Raw genomic sequence first — 18,496 nt, forward strand, 5'->3', positions numbered from 1 at the left:
TTAATTTGGCCTAGTTTTCCTATTGTACCGTAGATAAGCCAATACGGAGAAACAGTAAATGATGAAATATGTTATCAACTCTATTGAGAATAGAATACTCGTATTACGAGTATATTACTTAAAAAACTAGACTTATGGCTTATGGTAAACTCGGAAGAACACCTTCTTATTAAATTAGGGACGGTTGAAAGTGTTGTGCCGTATTTTTTTAAGGATATGGATTTTTTAATTCAATCTCTCTCGAACTACTTCCAAGCTTGAATTACTTATTCAAAAGTCGAATTATAATTGTGCCGAAATATATATATAGCCAACTTGATTGTATAAAAAATATGACTCTGGGGTAGCGTGAACGTTTGAGATAAAATAACGTACCTACATATTAAGCATAAATATTATGTGTACAAACCTTCTTACACAATATTTTCCAATGTTAATGGCATTAAAATCATGACCTATATAGTATCAACTAACCATTTCTCATCCTAACCTAAGATAGATCTTACGTCTTACATATGTAACGGTTTTTTAACACATTGTCTGGTCATTGACCCATCCACCTAAATATATCGCTAAACGTCTATCATATCAATCAATAAAACTCAAACCTACACGTTCAATGACCGACCCCATAATTTACCAACAGCGAGAAAAAACTACAGAGGTAACATTGATAAACGCAGCGTACGTTAATAATGATCCCTCAGTCTCGAGTTTATTTGCGTAACTCCACCATTGCCTTGAATTTTTTATTCACTTCTGTGTAAAAGCTATTTGCCGCGAAAAATAAAACTTACTAGGCAAGGTACCTATATAAACGAACGGACGTCAACACTCTGACCACAGTAATCACACTCGAGGCGTCGAGTCAAGACGGAGTCTCAATCCCGGTGTCCCGCGAAAAAAACAACAACATGCGGCTTATTGTAATCGCGAATGTTTTGTGTTTGCTCTCCGCTGATCCGTCCCGCGCGAGAGCCATCGATGACAACAAACCAATTAATGATTACACGCACAACAGAGCAGATTTAATAGAACTGGAACTCCACGAATCTGTCGGAGGCAAACTGCATCTCACAGAAAAAGAAAAAGCCGTCAACGATATCCTCATGCGCTTGAAAGAGAGAGAACTGGACAACTCTTTTGATAACCCGCAGTTTTTTAACTTTTCTAGGCCATATTTTACGTATAAAGACGATATGAAGCACTCTAAAGTGTATCAATTGATGCGACGGATGCCGAAAGGGGCGGCGTTGCACGTGCACAGCTCCTTGATGCTCGACGCGGATTACTTGGTGAAGCTGACGTATGAGGACCACTTATACGCTTGTCTCACAGAGGACGATTTAAAATTACACTTCTCCGACGCTGAGCCGCTGCGACCTTGCCCGGTTAAATGGAATCTCCTGAGCACACTCAGACACGTATCCGATGACGTAGCCCAATTTGACGCAAAATTAAAGGAACACTTCACTTTAGGCACCGAAGACCATATGGGATTTAATACAAATGTGAATGAAGCGTGGAAACAGTTCAACAAAGTTTATTACACGATTAAATCTTTGATAAACTATAGACCTGTCAGAGAAAAAATGTTTTACCAAGCTTTACAGGACTTTTACAATGACAATGTTATGTATATTGAAGTGCGTAGCGGTTTATCAAGCTTGTACGAGCTAGATGGCACTCAGCATGATAAAATATATTTAGCTACTCTTTATAAGGAAGTTACGGACAAATTCATCAAGGAAAATCCAGATTTTATCGGAATAAAGATTATCGTTACCAGAGCCCGTTCAGCAAGTATGGAACAAGTGCGTGAATCTATAAACTTGGCTCGTCAGTTAAAGAAGATCATGCCAAACATATTCGCTGGTTTCGATCTCGTTGGCCAAGAAGACTTGGGAAAACCTTTAAGAAATTTCTTGCCAGCTCTATTAGAAGCCAAGGATGAGATAAATTATTACTTCCACGGTGGTGAGACCAACTGGTACGGGACTCCAACGGACGAGAATCTTTTTGATGCTATATTGCTGGGGTCTAAAAGGATAGGACACGGGTATGCGCTGATGAAGCACCCAGCTCTTATTAAAGCCATCCACCGTAAAGACATAGCTATAGAAGTGAATGTGATATCAAACTCGGTGTTGTCCTTAGTCCAGGACCTGCGAAACCATCCCCTGGCGACGTACCTGGCGCTGGGGCTCCCCGTGGTGCTGTCGAGCGACGACCCCGGCGTGTGGGGCGCGAAGCCTCTGTCAGACGACTTCTACGTAGGTTTTGTGGCCATCGCCAGTAAACACGCCGACTTAAGGATGCTGAAGCAACTGGCGATCAACTCTATAAGGTACAGTGCTTTAGATGACAAGGGAAAAACGAAGTTATTCCAATCATTTGAGAAGAAATGGAACGAGTTCATTGATGGTGTTATAGTTGATAGTGATGCTCTACTAAAATTGTGATTACTACCCTCATAAGAAGAAAAGGTGAAATTTATGGACTGAATAATATATGTATTTTATAGGAAGATGCACTCATTGTATTTATTTGCGGTATTATAGATATACATAGATTAGGGGATATCCCAGTATTTAGGAATATCTTGTATGTGCTTACTCATATTACAAATTACAAAGCTCCAAATCTTCACACGGATGGGCACAAGTGCTATGTAAGGATTTACATAGGTAGTTGATGGACCTTCTCTACTTCCATGTATTAATAATTAAGTGTTATGTACATAGGTATGCTCATGTTTATAGAAATAGTTTATAAATGTATAAGATTTCATAAATAAACTTTATAGCCATCTTATAATCAATCATTGCCATATTATATGTAAGCACATTACGTATTTACATATAATATGACAGGTAGGCAAACGAAGTATTTTATAAAAACTATGAACAAAATCAGTTATTGTTTATTCTCTCTATAGAAAATGTCGGCAAATTTGAAAAATGTACGTGCGAAGGCTTGTTAAGCTATAGACAATTTTGAATTTTTGCAAGTTTTGCTAGTGACTAAATTAATTTGCTGAACTACATGAATTAAATCCGTACACGACGCGAAGAAACTTGAACCTCATGCAATTCTATTTTGAGTTAAAATTTCTCCAATTTTATAAGTCAAGTTATCAACTTCTTCCCGCCGTGTACGGAAATTATGTACCTGCGCAATATTAATCGTATATCTTTCCCTTAGATACAATAGGTACCTACCATCCCGGATGTTAGGAGTAGGCGGTAGGAAGAATTTCTACGAAGCCCACACGTAGAAATTCTTGTTGTATGTAAGGGGTACATTAAGGTGGAGAAAATGGTGTTATTAAAACCCGTACCGCTTTTTTGGATCACAATATTCACAATACGGCTGTTATAAATTTATTTTGCAACCACAAGTTTGCTAATTAAATATAATGGCAGCCGTTTTGCTGCCCTGCCCTTTCTCGAGGGACTTCATCGATTCGAAACCTGAGTTTTCTATTTTCGCTCGTTATAAAAAAAAAACCGAACATAGGTATAAAATGTACTTTGAAAATTTGTTATAAACTTTGCACAAAAGCTAATAATATGAAAATTGCTTCTAAAAATCGGCAATATCATGCTTGAGGAAACTTATCGATTACTTTTTTATTTATTTAAACGTACAGAAAATTTAAATTCAAAAACATCCGCGCTTCCGGGCATGCATAACCATGTCGCTCAATCTTACCCTCAATGAGAGTGACAGAAGAACACGAACTGTACAGTCAAAAGATTTAATTTGTGACCCATTTAGTACCTTGTCACAGTGACAATAGTAGAGCTTCCTAGCGACTTTCATGTTGTTGTCACAAAAGTATGGCTGTTGGATAGAAAACCGGGCGCCTATCTATTAAAACTGTAAGTATCAAATTTTATATGCAAATGAGAAATACATAAATAGTAACAACATCACATATATCTTATTCACGCTATCACTGCGATATCTTAGTGTAAATATAGCCTTTGACCTTTTCACGCCGATCAAAGTATGAAATTGGATGACGTGTCGTTAAGGCAGCCGGCCGGCGCGACGTTGATGTGTAAATGGCTTAATTGGCGGACACATAAGTCGCACAACAGTGGCAAACCGGATCACTTTGTTTGACATAATTATTGAAAGTCATAATTAAATGATTGTCAGATTATCATTAGTCATAATTCTGAAAACGTTAACTTTTCAGGATTTTCGTAAGGTTATCCTATAGATAGGTCAGGTTTGGTTTGTTTTATGGCAATCCTGAAAAATTACGCGTTTCTGAGAAAAACCAAATTATGACTAACGAAAATGCGGACCAACAATACATTATGACTTAAAGTTTTATTGGAAACAATAGAGACCCGAGGCAAACAGTCTGTCTTTCCGTATGTCACCTTCTCGTGCTTAAAACGCTGAACAGATTTAGATGTGGTATGAAAATACTTTCAGTTAAGTCACCGAAAAAGGACATACCTAGGACCTATAGTTGTACACACCAAGTTGGCGCAAAGCGCGGACGGCTTGGCAACGACGCCTAAGCTGATAGGGTACCTATATGAAAGCGGTTAAGGTACCCGAAAAAATAACGGTACCGTTATTTGTCGGTAGCGAAATGATTTTATTCGGTTACCTCAATGGTTTAAACCGTCCACGCAGTCCACCATACAGTCCCTGAATGAAACTCGCATGTGAGTTCTCGCACCGTCTAAATGTGCCTTAAAAAGTTGAACGATTCTATCCTGTGTGTAACATTATGTATGGCACATTAGCACCATCAATTAACAGCTCCGCCTGGAAGAAATGGTGAGTAACCTTTTAAAAAGTCTTATTCCTCTTACACTAGATCTTCAAACCACAACCTTCTACAAACAATTATAAGGTCGAAATTTAGACGGGAGTAGCGGAGGAGATATGGCGCTTTGATAAGAACCTGAGTAAATGATGCGCGACTGTGAACATTCACGCTGTATTTGTCACAAAAAAAAGTTTGTCTGAAGAGCCGCCTAAAGCAATTTAAAGATAGAATTAGACAAAGCCAAGGCACATGGCACACTACTCCGACGTGCGAGCGGGATGTCGCTATAATACGCGCATAGCGTTGTCTCGCTCAAACTTCGGAGCGACGTGCGAATCGGATGCAGTGCGACACGCGCCTAAGTTGGCAGTAATTTTAATAGCCCAGACTGTACAAGTGTTATTTAAACGTCATAATTTCATAGAAGTACTACGTTTAAAATAATACTTGCACAGTCTGGGCTATCAAAATCGCTGCCAACATAGCTCGGTCTAACTCTATGTATATTTGTACGGGGGACTAGATATTAAAATCGGACCAAGCTACGGATTTATTAGTAGTAAGTAAAAATGTTTTTTGTCAACAATGAAATTTTTGATACAAACCCTCATCGTTGACTGTACTTTTATTTCAACAGGCACCTAGTACTCACTCATCGAGACAAATCTAACAAACCCAAACACATTAGGTTTGTTGTTTTCTCATAGGCCAAAGTCTCCATCATCTCATTAGCTTGTTGATACCATAAGTAATATTGCATTGTCATTGTCACCCGACTTACATAATTATATTAATTATGTATGTACTATGTATACAAATTTTCAGCTTCATCGGAAACCGGGAACTGGGTCAAATTTAACTTGCAAGATTTGAGCCGTATAAACATTTCGGATTGCAAGACATGTTCAAAGACGTCCAGATCACCATATAGGTAGTCAAAATAGCTCCGAATTTACCCAGCACAATGCAAAGGTTTAAGAGGAATTTCCTCCCGCGGACGCTTCGGCTGTGGAATGAGCTTCCTGCCGAGGTTTTCCCGAGGGGCTACAGTTTGGGGTTCTTTAAAAAAAGAGTGTACAGGTTTTTAAAGACGACCGGTCTGGCCTATAGTAGACGCAAACCAAATTGACGACCGGGATCGTAAAACTTCTCATTCACACTCGCGTGATCGTAGGTAGGATGAGAGAGATAGTGATATGACCTCGGTCGTCAGTTTGGTTTGCGTCTACTATAGTGGGTAGTGACCCTGCTAATGAAGCCGATGGTCGCGGGTTCAAACCCTGGCAAGGGCATTTATTTGTGTGATGAACACATATATTTGTTCCTGAGTCATGGGTGTTGTCCTCTATGTATTTAAGTATTTATAAATATTTATTATGTATCATATATATCGTTGTCTAAGTACCCACAACACAATCCTTAATGAGCTTACTTACTGTGGGACTTAGTAAATTTGTGTAATAATGTCCTATACAAATATTTAATATTTAAAGGGTCAACGCGCATGCAATTTTTCTGGTGTGCAGGTGTCCATAGGCTACGGTGACTACTTACCATCAGGCGGGCCGTATGCTTGTTCGCCACCGACGTGGTATTAAAAAAAAAAGGCCAAGTATATCTACTAACTCTGCAATAAACGAATAAACGAATCTATCTGGTCGATCGGGTAATAAGATTGGTCATTCTAATTGCCATTTTAGTAGATGGAATTGTATAGCTAACAAAGTATATTTTGCCCTTATTTTTAAAATTATTTTTGTCCTTACTTTTTGAATTGCCCTATGATATTTATTTAACTATTTATGTTGTGTTAATATTTTTTCCTTTCTATTGTGGCACGTACCACAAAAATTATCTATAAATTGTATGTATATACAATTGATTTTTCATTGTGATTCACATCAGTATATACAATTTATTTATGTTATATTATACATCACATTTATTTCTCACAGAAAACCTACTCACTGCTGGAGAACGGCCTTCCCCAAGGATTTCGGATGACACATCGACCACACACATGTTCCCTCCGCACACGGTATTACCCGGATGACAGATTAGATAGACTTTTAGACCGTTTAATCGGGGTATTCAACTGGGTACTACGTACTACCGGATACAGGAAAAGACGTGATATTTCGGAACAATTCCAGATGAAAATTATGAAATGATTTGACGACCGCTTTGCTCTAGTTGGTCACTATCCTGTAAAGGGCATTTATTTGTGTGATGAGCCCATATATTTGTTTTCGAGTCATGGATATTTTCTATGTTTTTAATAAGTGTTTGTAACCTACAACACAACTCTTCTTGAGCTCACTGTGGGGCTTAATCAATTTGTTTTAGGATGTCCTATAAGTAGCAGTGATTGTATTACAAGTTTTTATTGAACTTGCCTTGTTAGAAGGTATATTTGTATGTTATTTATAGTTCGTTTATTTAGCATTGGAAAGATGGTATGCGATTTTAATGTGGCTTTTTATTGAAAAGCGCTTTTTGACAATAAGTCACGGCAATATGTAACAATTATAATCATATCATATGCGATGATTTGCATTCTTTTGATTTCATAAGTAATAGTTGCTGATATTAAAACGGCGTTTTTCAATAAAAAAAGACATGAAATAATTATTTACTTTTTTCTAATGCTAAATAAATGAACTATAGTTAATGTGGGTGAAATCTTGGAAGCTAAATTTGACCCACTACCCGATATCCCCATCGGAAATCAGATGAAAATGCAGTATTATGATGACATATAGGTAGAGCTAATCTGATGATGGAGACAGGAGGTAATAAAACAACGCAGACTAATTGTGTTTGGGGTTTTTAGAATTGTCTCGATGAGTATTAGTGGCATGTGGAAAGAAAAATACAGTCAGCGATGAAAATTTGTCCCAAATATTAAATTTTTGCCAAACACTTATATTATCTCTTCTGAAGCTTCAATGCTCCAGTAAAACCCACACTAATGTCGACACCTATTCCCGAAGCGTCACTAATCAACTAATAGTTCACTCTTAGCCCAGGCGCCGCTCCGAAACGCATCGCGACGCGTGACTTACCCATGAGCCGTGTCGGTAACGTGTCGGACCGAAACGTCGCAACTCCATAGGTTTTCGAACGGCACCTTCATCTTTGATTTTCAGCGGAGAAATTAAGTTATTTATTGTGCGCCGTGACGACATAATGATCTGAGTGCACTAATTAGTTCATTAAAGATTATGTTTCGGTTTTAGAGCTGTCGACGGGAGTGGGTATTTTGATTTTTAAGGGGAACATGTTTAGGTTAAATAAAATATTTACGTTTAGGAATAGTAATTTTTATATATATTTAAAAAATCTTGGCAATAGCCTGCATATATAAATACGTAAAATAGAAAAATAGGTACCCTGTATACCTAATCAATATATTTAACTTTTAAACATAATAAATAGCATAAGATGTACGTCTACGTCCAAAGTGACCCGGGTACGTCCTTAAACTACGTCCAAAAGAGAGGTATGGGCATTGTGAATGTCATCTCGCATTGCGTGGAAGGGCACAGTACAGCAGATGTCATTCCAGATCTAGAGCAGAGCCTAACTAGGGAAGTACCTTACAGAAAACCGCAGCCAAATAACATTAGACCCTACGCATAGTGTTGTGTTCCTGCCGGTGAGTAAGCTTGCCAGAGCTCACCGAGGGTGCGGAGTGTTAGAGTCGGCAACACGCATGTCACTTCTCTGGAGTTGCAGGCGTCTTCTTCCTATCAAGCAAGTCGTATGCTTGTTTGCCATCGACGATACATAAAAACAAACTAGTTTTAAAATTTATCAATATAAAATCAAACCGAGCTTGTTGAATTCGAATGCCTCTCCCGGCATTGTAACAGCGTAAAACAATACATCGAACGTCCTGAACCATGCTGCCCACTTGGGCGCGAACATGCTCGATTGCCAATTACTGGTGGAAACAATGGGACAGACAGACAATACGAATAACGATTAATTCTACGAGGTTATGTCTGTACAGAATAAAGTCTGTACGAACTATGCTACCTACTTCTAACATTTGAAAACGTGACAGTTAGTGACTTATAATCTCATCTGGTACATGGTGGCATACACAGAGTAACATTATATTCAACGGTGTTTTTATTAAACTCCATTAACTTTAAGTAGATAGGTATAGTCATCAGCAATCCAATTAACTTAGTACCTTTGCATACAAACTGCTTTGCATTTCACCTATTCCCTGCAGCTGTCTCATTTAAGAAAACTGATAATGGCATAGTTATTTTTTTTTCGTAAAAATTAAGCTATTAATAGCGGGCACCAAAAAATTTAAAACTACGTCAATATGTAAACGGGGCTTAGGGTAAGTGTACACGCAGATAAAAATAAATCACTGATCATCTCCAAAATAGAGTAAATAGAATACCGGTTTCTTTGAGAAAGTTACTTAACTTAAGCTTACAAGGAAAGGGTACCTTAGGTAACTGTCCGGTTCCGATTTGATTTATATTCATATGTTATAAAGTAATCTAAAATAACAGACATGTATTTTTTTTAACTGCCCAAACCTAACCTATTGAGAGAAATTGTCCTCCAAAGTACTAAAAAGTTAATAAATCTTCTAACTCCTAAATAAAGTAATGGTCACGCAACTTGCTAGTTAATGGCTGGTTTGAGTATATGTTTGAGAGCAGGAAAAAATAATGAACACGTGTTTTGTTATATCGGCTGAAAATCATTTTTTTGAAAAAAAAAATCGAGTTTCGAAGTTTTATAATATTTTTTCGCTAAAGACGGGTGCTCTAAAACATATACTCAAACCAGCCATTAACTTGCAAGTTGCTTGAGTATCACTTTCTATAGGAGTTAGAAGATTTAGTAATTTTTTAATACTTTAGAGGACAATTTCTCCCAATAGGCTGAGTTTGGGCAGCTAAAAAAATACGTGTCCGTTATTTTAGACTAATATATAACATATATACCTAAATCAAATCGGAACCGGACAGTTGGGTACCTTTCCTTATTAGATATACACCTTAGAAATTAATGGACTTTAAAAAAACACGTCGAAAAAAAGGATATTTTTGTGTATTCAGATGTCTTTACATATAGGGGTCACACAAGTTGGGGGTTTCTAATGTTGGTATAAGTGCGCGACTAACGCGTTTAATGTGAAACTGCGAAACCTACAACATGGTTCTTTATATGTAGGTAAGTGACGTCCAAAACGTCCCACTTTGTCGCTTGCCATAAGGACGCCTTGTCAGGTTATTCGTATAAGGATAACAAGCAAATCTCGTCCTCATCCTCGTCACATACTCGTATTACGAATAAATAGTAGGTACTTAAACGTAAGCCTTTGCTTGCGGAGCATATAAGTGAACAAAAAATAGCAAACACTCAAGATCTCCAGTATATAGTAATATAGCAATAAACAGTTATTTTGAGCATCGATACAAAGTATTGCAGACCGATCTGCTCACATAAGTACCTACAGATATGTAATTCTAATTATAATTACAAATATAGTGCTAACTAATTGAATGTTGTGTGTGCTTAAGGCCGATTCTGATTATTCAATTTGTTATACATAGTTTTGGTTTTGTTATGATACGACTTTGATTGAAGATCGCTGACATTGTTTGATGCAGGCGAAATGAAACGAAAGTTGTGCGTTAGATGCGTACCAATCGCCCAGACGATTGTCAGTGTCAAAGCCATAAGAAATTGTTAAATCAGGTATAGTCCAAGATCCCAGAGCCGCCAGACCTTACTTATTTTCTCATGAATAAAATGTATGAGATAAAATAATGTTAGTGTGTACTTTTAATGTCTGCATACTTGCTATATCGGCCCGACGGCCATTTGTCCGGTACAAGGTGCTAAAGGTAAAGGGATAAATTTACCGGATAAATGGCCGTTGGGCTAATATAGCAAGTATGCAGACATGAGAAAATAAGTAAGGTCTGGCGGCTCTGGGATCTTGCTCTAGTACGGTTGGTACTTAGGAGGCCATTTAGTTATTTTATTACCGGATTGGAGTACTTATTGAGATTGTAACACGTATACGGCCCAATTTGAACAATTCTTATAACATGTCACGCATAGGTACCGATCTGCCAGTGTCACGGACAGATCGGGAACGTATCGCATTGTTCGAATTGGGTCGATAGTACATTATACAGTGTAGTGTAAAATGTGTGTATTAGTATATTTGTATGAATTGTCGTAGTTTTATAAATTACAACATTTTTTCAGCGTTCATATTCACATAATATGGTGTAACTAATTACTATATTGTCCAGCGGCGGTAGTACGGTTGCGTTTTTATCGGCTGTCGTGTCAGCCGTCCCTTTCGCACTTACGTACTTGTTAGAAGTTTAGAACGTGACGGGCATGGTGACCATGCCGCCGCCGCAGGAGTGCTAATCAATGAGTTATGCACTAATAAACTTATACCTAATACCCTCGCGTGCGCACACTGATAGCGATAGGTAATAATTACTTTAATTACCAATTAATCCTTTATGGAATGAACGGTTGAATAACTTTTTATTACACACAAATACCCGTATAATTTTTTTCGCTATACCTATTCAAATTATAATTCTCTCTGCACAGCTGAAATGAATATTAGTTACCTACACTCAAGGCCAAAAGTATGGAAACAATATTGTATTACCATTAAAAATTGGGATTTTTTAATGGATTGTACTACTCATTGACAATTTAAAATCAAAATGGTTAAAATAATAATATGGTATGATAGTTGCCTGTTCAACATTTTGTAAGGCAGTTAAAAAGGTATAACTTTTTAACATTATCCTTTCTTTTCTTTTTGACAATATTTTAGAATGCTTTGATATTTTGCGTGTATTTTTAATCTTTTGGGGTTGCCTAATTTACGTTTAAGGTTACAAATATACAACTAAGATAGAAACATGAGATATTAAAGAAAACAACGTTGTTTCCATACTTTTGGCCTTGGGTGTATGTAAATAAATACATGTTTAGTTAGTTTTTTTAATCATTTGTATTCACATAATTAGTTTACCTATACTTAATTGTAAATAATTTAAACACAGCTTTGATCAAACCTTGTTATACATTTAAAACACATTTTAAAATGAATTATTTACTCACGCCAGACCAAGTAAGACAAATGAAGAGCTTAAGCATAGTAAGTATAGGTACGCTCAAGAATCTCAAGATTTTCAAAATTATCTATTTCCCGTTATTTCTCTGACTCCAATGTATGGTCGAGTACATAAACATCATTTCATTCCGTTCCAAGCTAACATTCAATAAATATATTTACGCGACCTTATAGTGTCTTAGAGGTATGTACATATATACATTTATATTTAGGACGTTGGCTTGTAAAGATGTTAGTGAACTCGTCTGTACATCATTATTATACTACAAAAACTATTTATATTTGTAACACCATCATACAAAAATAATACCAACTTTCGTTTTGACTACACACCATAAAATTATAGTGACCCTTAGCAGCCGCAGTCATATCATTACCATGCCTAGAGTATTCTAGAATTAAGAACCAACGGCTTGAAGAAATTCGCCGTTGCCAATAAACTTCGTCCACCGCTTTTCAAACTCGAATACAATCTTTTCTTTATCAGGATACGTACTATAATACAAAGAATTTAAAGCGAGCTTCTTCAAAAGCCTCAAGTCAGCACGACGACTGGCCACTCCCAAGAACGTCAAATAGAAGTCATGAGACATAGGGTCCGCCTCCCACACTCCCGGGTCGTCGCTGGACAGCACTACAGGCATACCCTCAGCGAGGAACGTCGCTAAAGGATGATTCCTCACATCTTCAACCAATTTCAAAACATGGTTAGACACAACGTTGACTTCCAGTGCTATTCCTCTTTTCTTAACTTCTTCTTTCAGAAGTGGATGCTTAGCTATAGCGTAACCGTGTCCTATACGTTTCGTATTCAAGACTAGAGCGTCAAAAATGTTCTCATCGCTTAAACCTTGCCAATTAGTCTCACCAGCATGGAGGAAGTAATCCAATTCGTCAGCAGCATCAAGTAACTCTGGCAAATAATTTATTAAAGATGGAGCTGTATCTTCTTGGCCCACCAGGTCAAAACCAGCGAAGAAACCAGGTAATTTCTTTTTAATGATTTTCGCTGTTCGAATATACTTTTTCACTGTATCTGAGTTTCCCATTTTTAAAGGTGCATATATTAATCTAACCCCGAAAAAATCTGGATAGTCACGCACAAACTCGTCTAGCACTTTTTTGTATATCTCCGCCGTCGCGACGGCATCATAAGTGTTACCGTCTAAATCGTACAACTCTGGCAAAACACTTCGCATTTCAATATACATGACGTTATCTTCTCTGAATGCTTTCAAAGTATCATAGAAGTATCTCTCCCAAAGTGGTTTATAGTACATCAACCCACTGGTACTGATGAAATAATTTTGGAATTTCGACCACACTTTATTAATGTCAGTATAAACTTCTAGAGGCTTGTCAATAACGATAGTGAAGTGTTTTCTGAGATTAGCATCGAATTTTTCAACATTGCCAGATGAATATCTGATGTTTTTCAGTAATTGCCATTGGTTACCACATGGCGAAGTGGGTGTGTCACGTGAGAACAGAAATTTCACGGTATCACCATCGTAACAAATGTGTAAGTCATCCCAGTATGTATAATTCAAAACATAGTCGGGCCCCAGTAACCCAGTGTCGTGGACATGTAAAACTGCTCCTTTCGGCATCTTCTGTATGATTTTGTATAACGGCGTTTTCTTGACAGCATCCTTGTATTCAAAAAAGTGTTTAGAACAGTGAAACAGCTGAGGATTATTAAATCCGTTATCCAATTCGTGTAGTTTGAGGGACATAATAGTTTCATTAGCAACTTGTTCACTATCACTTAAAACAATGTCACTTCCTACCATCATTTTAAGTTCTTTATTTAAAAGATAGTTTCTTTCATCTTGCACTGTTTGAACTTTATTTGAAATCACTGCAGGTATGAATAGTAAACAACCGATAAGTGGCCACATGGTAGGTAAATAACGTTAACAACAGTTCATTCAACTTTATAAGAACGAGATCAAGGTTGCTTTCGCACAGTTCGATACGAAATATGTGTTTGAAGTTTGAAGGTAGCTCACGCGCCTTCGTCGGCTCGGCTCGCACTGCTATCGCGCGTTGATTTTAATCAATACTGTTAACTTATAACTATGCCAATATAATATAGGTACTGTGAGATAACAACTGATAAAATACCAATTGTATTTGTGACCTTTTAATCCCTTTTTTCTGAAGAATGGGCTAACGTAACATTGTTGTTTTTATATTCAATAGTTCACTATTAGATGTATTAATCGAGGGCAAATTGCATAAAAAAACGCTTGGCAACTAGATTATATTTGCATAGGCAAACACTAGCCAAAATCGTAAAAACTTAAAGTTGGCTCAATTGAAAGCAAATCACGAAAACATGTGTAATTTTTATATGCATATATTTTCATTTGTAACATCGTTACCATAGCAATATAATTTTAGTATTAAATAACTAGTGTTAAGTTAGGTATCTAACCAGAAAATTTTACTTGTAAGAGTAAATGAGATACAAGGTGAGAACCCACTAGATGGCCATATTATCCGTCGCAATCTTCTGTTCGCTTCTAATTTCCAAGCTGTACACCTCTTAAATGGGTAATCTATTTCTGTTACCAGGTGTTATGCTGTCGTAAAAAAATATAAATTATATGGCAATGCATTTATCAATTTTTGTTGTCACCGTAATGTTTTTACGACGGGTGATGGGATTTACGATGTTATCGTTAAAAACGTGAATATCTTACCTCTAAAGCGATAATATTATCTTTATTTAATTTAGTATAATTTTTGATAGTATCATAGATATACATGACATGTCTATACAACACAGTAAAGTGACCAGTAATACCGTGATAATGATAAGGTTCAATGGGTATTTTTTGATGTACCTATTCGGTACTTTCGGTAGGTACTCTAGTCAAAAAAATAATCTTGAATCAAGGCTCAAAAACCGGTTTATGAAATACCGGTAAAAACCGGCTAATTTTGGTTTTCCTCCGAACTTTTATAAGAACGCGAACGTTTTAAGAAATTTATTGTAACCTAAAAAACGGTTTATTTGACGGGCGACGTAACGGCCGGCCGGCCTGGTGGGTTTCCACGTAAACATAGGTACCGACATAATCAGAAACCGGTTTTATTGCTCTAAACCGGTTAATTTGACAAGAACTGGTTTTCGAGCGAAACCGAAATTAAAAGGTTTTGCACCAAGTACATGATAATGGTTTGGAAATTGAACCGGTTTCCGAGCCTTGTCTTGAATAATAGTGGGTAACATACTTCTTTATCTTGAAATTTATTGATATGAAGACTAAGCATGTCAAGTAACCTCTGACGCACATCGCAGTGACCTCTAGAGTAATTTATCTACAGTATACTATTATCGATAACGACTACAGGATGTTTTGTTTTTTTTTTTTATTATTATGCTGCCCTTTCACAGATGCATGAAACGAAACATGTGAGTATCTACAAGTTATTCTCAAGAAATTGACATCTACAGGTTAAAGTTAACAACATTTTTTTTTTTTACTTTTAAAATTTAAAAATATTTTTTACTATTTTAAGTACCCTAAATTTCTGAAAGGGAACGGAATTTTAATAAAAATGAAGAAGTTATGGCGAGTCTAAGTTTTTGGTAGACCAAAAACATTACGAAAACAGACGTTGTAACTTGTAATTTAGCGGAGAGTAGAAGACAACCAATGCTTATTTTTGGTAACGCTACTCATATCCGCCTCAGTGAATAGACAGTAGGCCACGGTGGCCCCAAAACCGCCTTTTCATACAAACGTAGTCCTCATTTTCTTCTCCGGATATTAACATTATTAAAAATATTTTTTCACATTTTGCTGTATATCAACCGCAGCTATGAACGAAAAAAAACAAAGGGGTAAGTATGTTTGATTTTTATAGAATTTTTAATAATTATAAAAGTTACCTGGAGCATTTCAAAATTTGTATGGAATCTGTTATTCGCTACTAATTTGTACATAATTAAAATAATCTAAAAACGTCAAACATACATAGCTATAGTTAATATACATCAACATATATATAAAAAAAAGAAGCGGCCGTGGCCTAAACCTCTTAATCTTTTCGATCTGCTGATCGACTTAAAACAACCGACTGCATAATTTTAACAATATTATATCTGTCATTTGCATTTTGGCCGTGGTTTCTTAGTGCGCAAATTTACTTACCTATTTTAGAGGCAATAATTTCTCAATTTGACTGCAGGTGCCGAAAAATACAAGAAGGAACTTTTTTGAAGAAGTTTGCTGTCCATCTGCAGATGTCTTCTGGTTAGTAATTAGCAAGATTTTGAATCACGCAGGTATAATACAGTATGCAACAGAACAAAAGACAAAGAAAGAGACCCATTATTGTTTAGGCCATACTGAGCAACTTTTACTATGAGCAACCCTGAAATCACGAAAAAAAATTGTCTCTTTCATACATTTTGCTGGTCTGATGCTTCAACATTCAGGTTCAAGGTTCAGGAAATTTCAATTTCTTATGGGAGAGTAATTTTTTTGCGATTTCGGGGTTGGTCCCATAGTAAAAGTTGCTCAGTATGACCTAAACATTTAATGGGTCTCTTTCTTTGCCTTTTGTTCTGTTTTTAACTGGAACAATATCTAGACGGAGAAAATACCTACTATTAAAAGCTAGAGGTAAACAGTCTTAGAAATTTGTATTCCGTTGCGAAAACACAAAGCTTGTGAAATATTTATTTATAAATGAAAAAGTCCCTTTAGAGCGAATGCTTTAAATTAAAAAGCTATACAACTAAGAAATCACATGAAAAAGAAACTAAATCCGGGCTTTTGTGCTCCTACATAGTACCTAAACGTTCCTCAAAACACTTAGTCTTGGTGTAAATTACAACCGCGGTGAGCTCAAAAGGGTTCACTTTCAAAGCATTGAAGAAACTTAAAAAAAAAAGAAATGCAAAGAACTCCGCCATGCTGATTTTATGCAAAGGGTTGGGGTATAGGACAAGTGGCACTTCGTACCGCCCCGCTCGTAGGTATTCGTTAAAAAAAAAATATGGCTGCACAGGGCGTCATATGAATTTCGAGATGAGTACAGTGTCATCTGCACTTTAATCTTCTGATTACTGTCTCGTGTAATAATGTCAAGTGCTGTGTGTTTACTGTATAAATACCTGTACCTGCATTAAGATGGATTAGAAGATTTTTACCTTTTGAAGTGGCAAAGATAAAGACAGTTTATTTTCCAAGTAGGCATATTACAATGCGCTTATGAACGTCAAATAAAGCTAAGCATATCAAATGCTTAGATCTGTAGCGGTTATTGATAAAGCCTGGATAAGTAGGTATTACTCATCATTCTAGTTGAAATTGCAAGACGTACATATTTATAGTTAATACATGCTGTATAGATCGTGTCATTCATGAAGACGCGTGCCTTCACTCGTAATGTCATGTTATTAAAGGTTAGATTTGATAAATCCGCGCGTCATCGTGGATAACGCGAACTATATGCGTTATAGTATTCTATATTTATGAATATACTAATTGCCTATAAAGAGTAGTCAGACCACCTAGGCAAACAAATAAGCATACACTTATTTTAAAACTGCATAAGGTTAATAAAGTAAATTGACAAAATTCAGGTATGTTTCACAAATTTATGTAAAATATTTACCGTTACGTTAATTCCTATCACAATGCTTTTAAATGGCCCGATTTTAATTTAGGTTAGGTGATTTTTTTATTCATAAAATTAAATTTGATAAAATTTTTGGGTTTTGATAAAATTTCGTAAGGACAAGAATTCCTCATTTTGAGCAAAATAAACACGCAATCCCAATTTGGGTCAAAAAATGTATGTAATTTCCCCGTTAAATTGATCCCATTCTGAAATAATACGAAACTGATTTTTTTACATCAAAAAATTAAACAGTTTTTTTTTAAGTACAATTTACAGCATATTTATTTATTTATGTTAAGGAAAACCAACAGCTTTAAACTTACAATAGGACAACAAGATTAATACAGAAAGCCAATTACAGGAACTCACAAGTAATAATTAGCATAATCTACATTTATAAATATTCTTGGCTAAAGTAATTAACTTTTCTAAATCTAATTACATCACATCACGGTAAATTTTTACACTTATTTCACTTAATTAATTTTAGTTTTGACTTTACATAATAGCATTCAAGCAGTATTTTTTTTAATAGTTTGAGCTTATGAGGTTTATCCTCTAAGTTATCTATTAGATGTCTAGGAAGACTATTTAAGATGTGTGGCCGATAGCTCGACCAAACTCTGTGTCTTTGCCCATAAAAGCAAAACTTATACTCGCTATATTTTCTTTGTGTAACAATTTAACAACCAAAAACAAGGTTCAGACATATATTTTCCGTAAATGTTCATGTCCAGTTTTATGTAATAGTATATTAGGAACGGCTTTTTTGTTGTTGTGTGAAAATACTATAAAAATGCAGATTAAAGTGACATCATTCGGCAGGATGTATTTAATAAATAATACATCCGAATGGCTACCTTTTTTATACAATTACATGTGAAATAAAATAATCATAATCA

At 36.1% G+C, this 18,496-nt stretch overlaps 2 protein-coding genes across 2 annotated transcripts; one reads left to right on the top strand and one right to left on the bottom strand.

Moving 5' to 3' along the window:
* The first annotated feature begins 418 nt into the window (after positions 1–418).
* Positions 419–2,915, top strand: LOC133528991 (adenosine deaminase 2-like). Its single transcript, XM_061866543.1, has one exon. The coding sequence runs from the start codon at positions 915–917 to the stop codon at positions 2,460–2,462; it is 1,548 nt and encodes a 515-aa protein (XP_061722527.1). The 5' UTR covers positions 419–914; the 3' UTR covers positions 2,463–2,915.
* Positions 2,916–10,980: 8,065 nt separating this feature from the next.
* Positions 10,981–15,312, bottom strand: LOC133528909 (adenosine deaminase 2-like). The gene has a single exon (XM_061866410.1). The coding sequence runs from the start codon at positions 13,850–13,852 to the stop codon at positions 12,350–12,352; it is 1,503 nt and encodes a 500-aa protein (XP_061722394.1). The 5' UTR covers positions 13,853–15,312; the 3' UTR covers positions 10,981–12,349.
* Positions 15,313–18,496: the final 3,184 nt, after the last annotated feature.

This window comes from Cydia pomonella, chromosome 20, assembly GCF_033807575.1.
Source record: "Cydia pomonella isolate Wapato2018A chromosome 20, ilCydPomo1, whole genome shotgun sequence".
In the NCBI taxonomy this organism is placed as follows: domain Eukaryota; kingdom Metazoa; phylum Arthropoda; class Insecta; order Lepidoptera; family Tortricidae; genus Cydia; species Cydia pomonella.

Coding starts and splice junctions, on each gene's coding strand:
- LOC133528991 (XM_061866543.1), top strand. CDS start 915: ATGCGGCTTATTGTAATCGCGAATGTTTTGTGTTTGCTCTCCGCTGAT.
- LOC133528909 (XM_061866410.1), bottom strand. CDS start 13,852: ATGTGGCCACTTATCGGTTGTTTACTATTCATACCTGCAGTGATTTCA.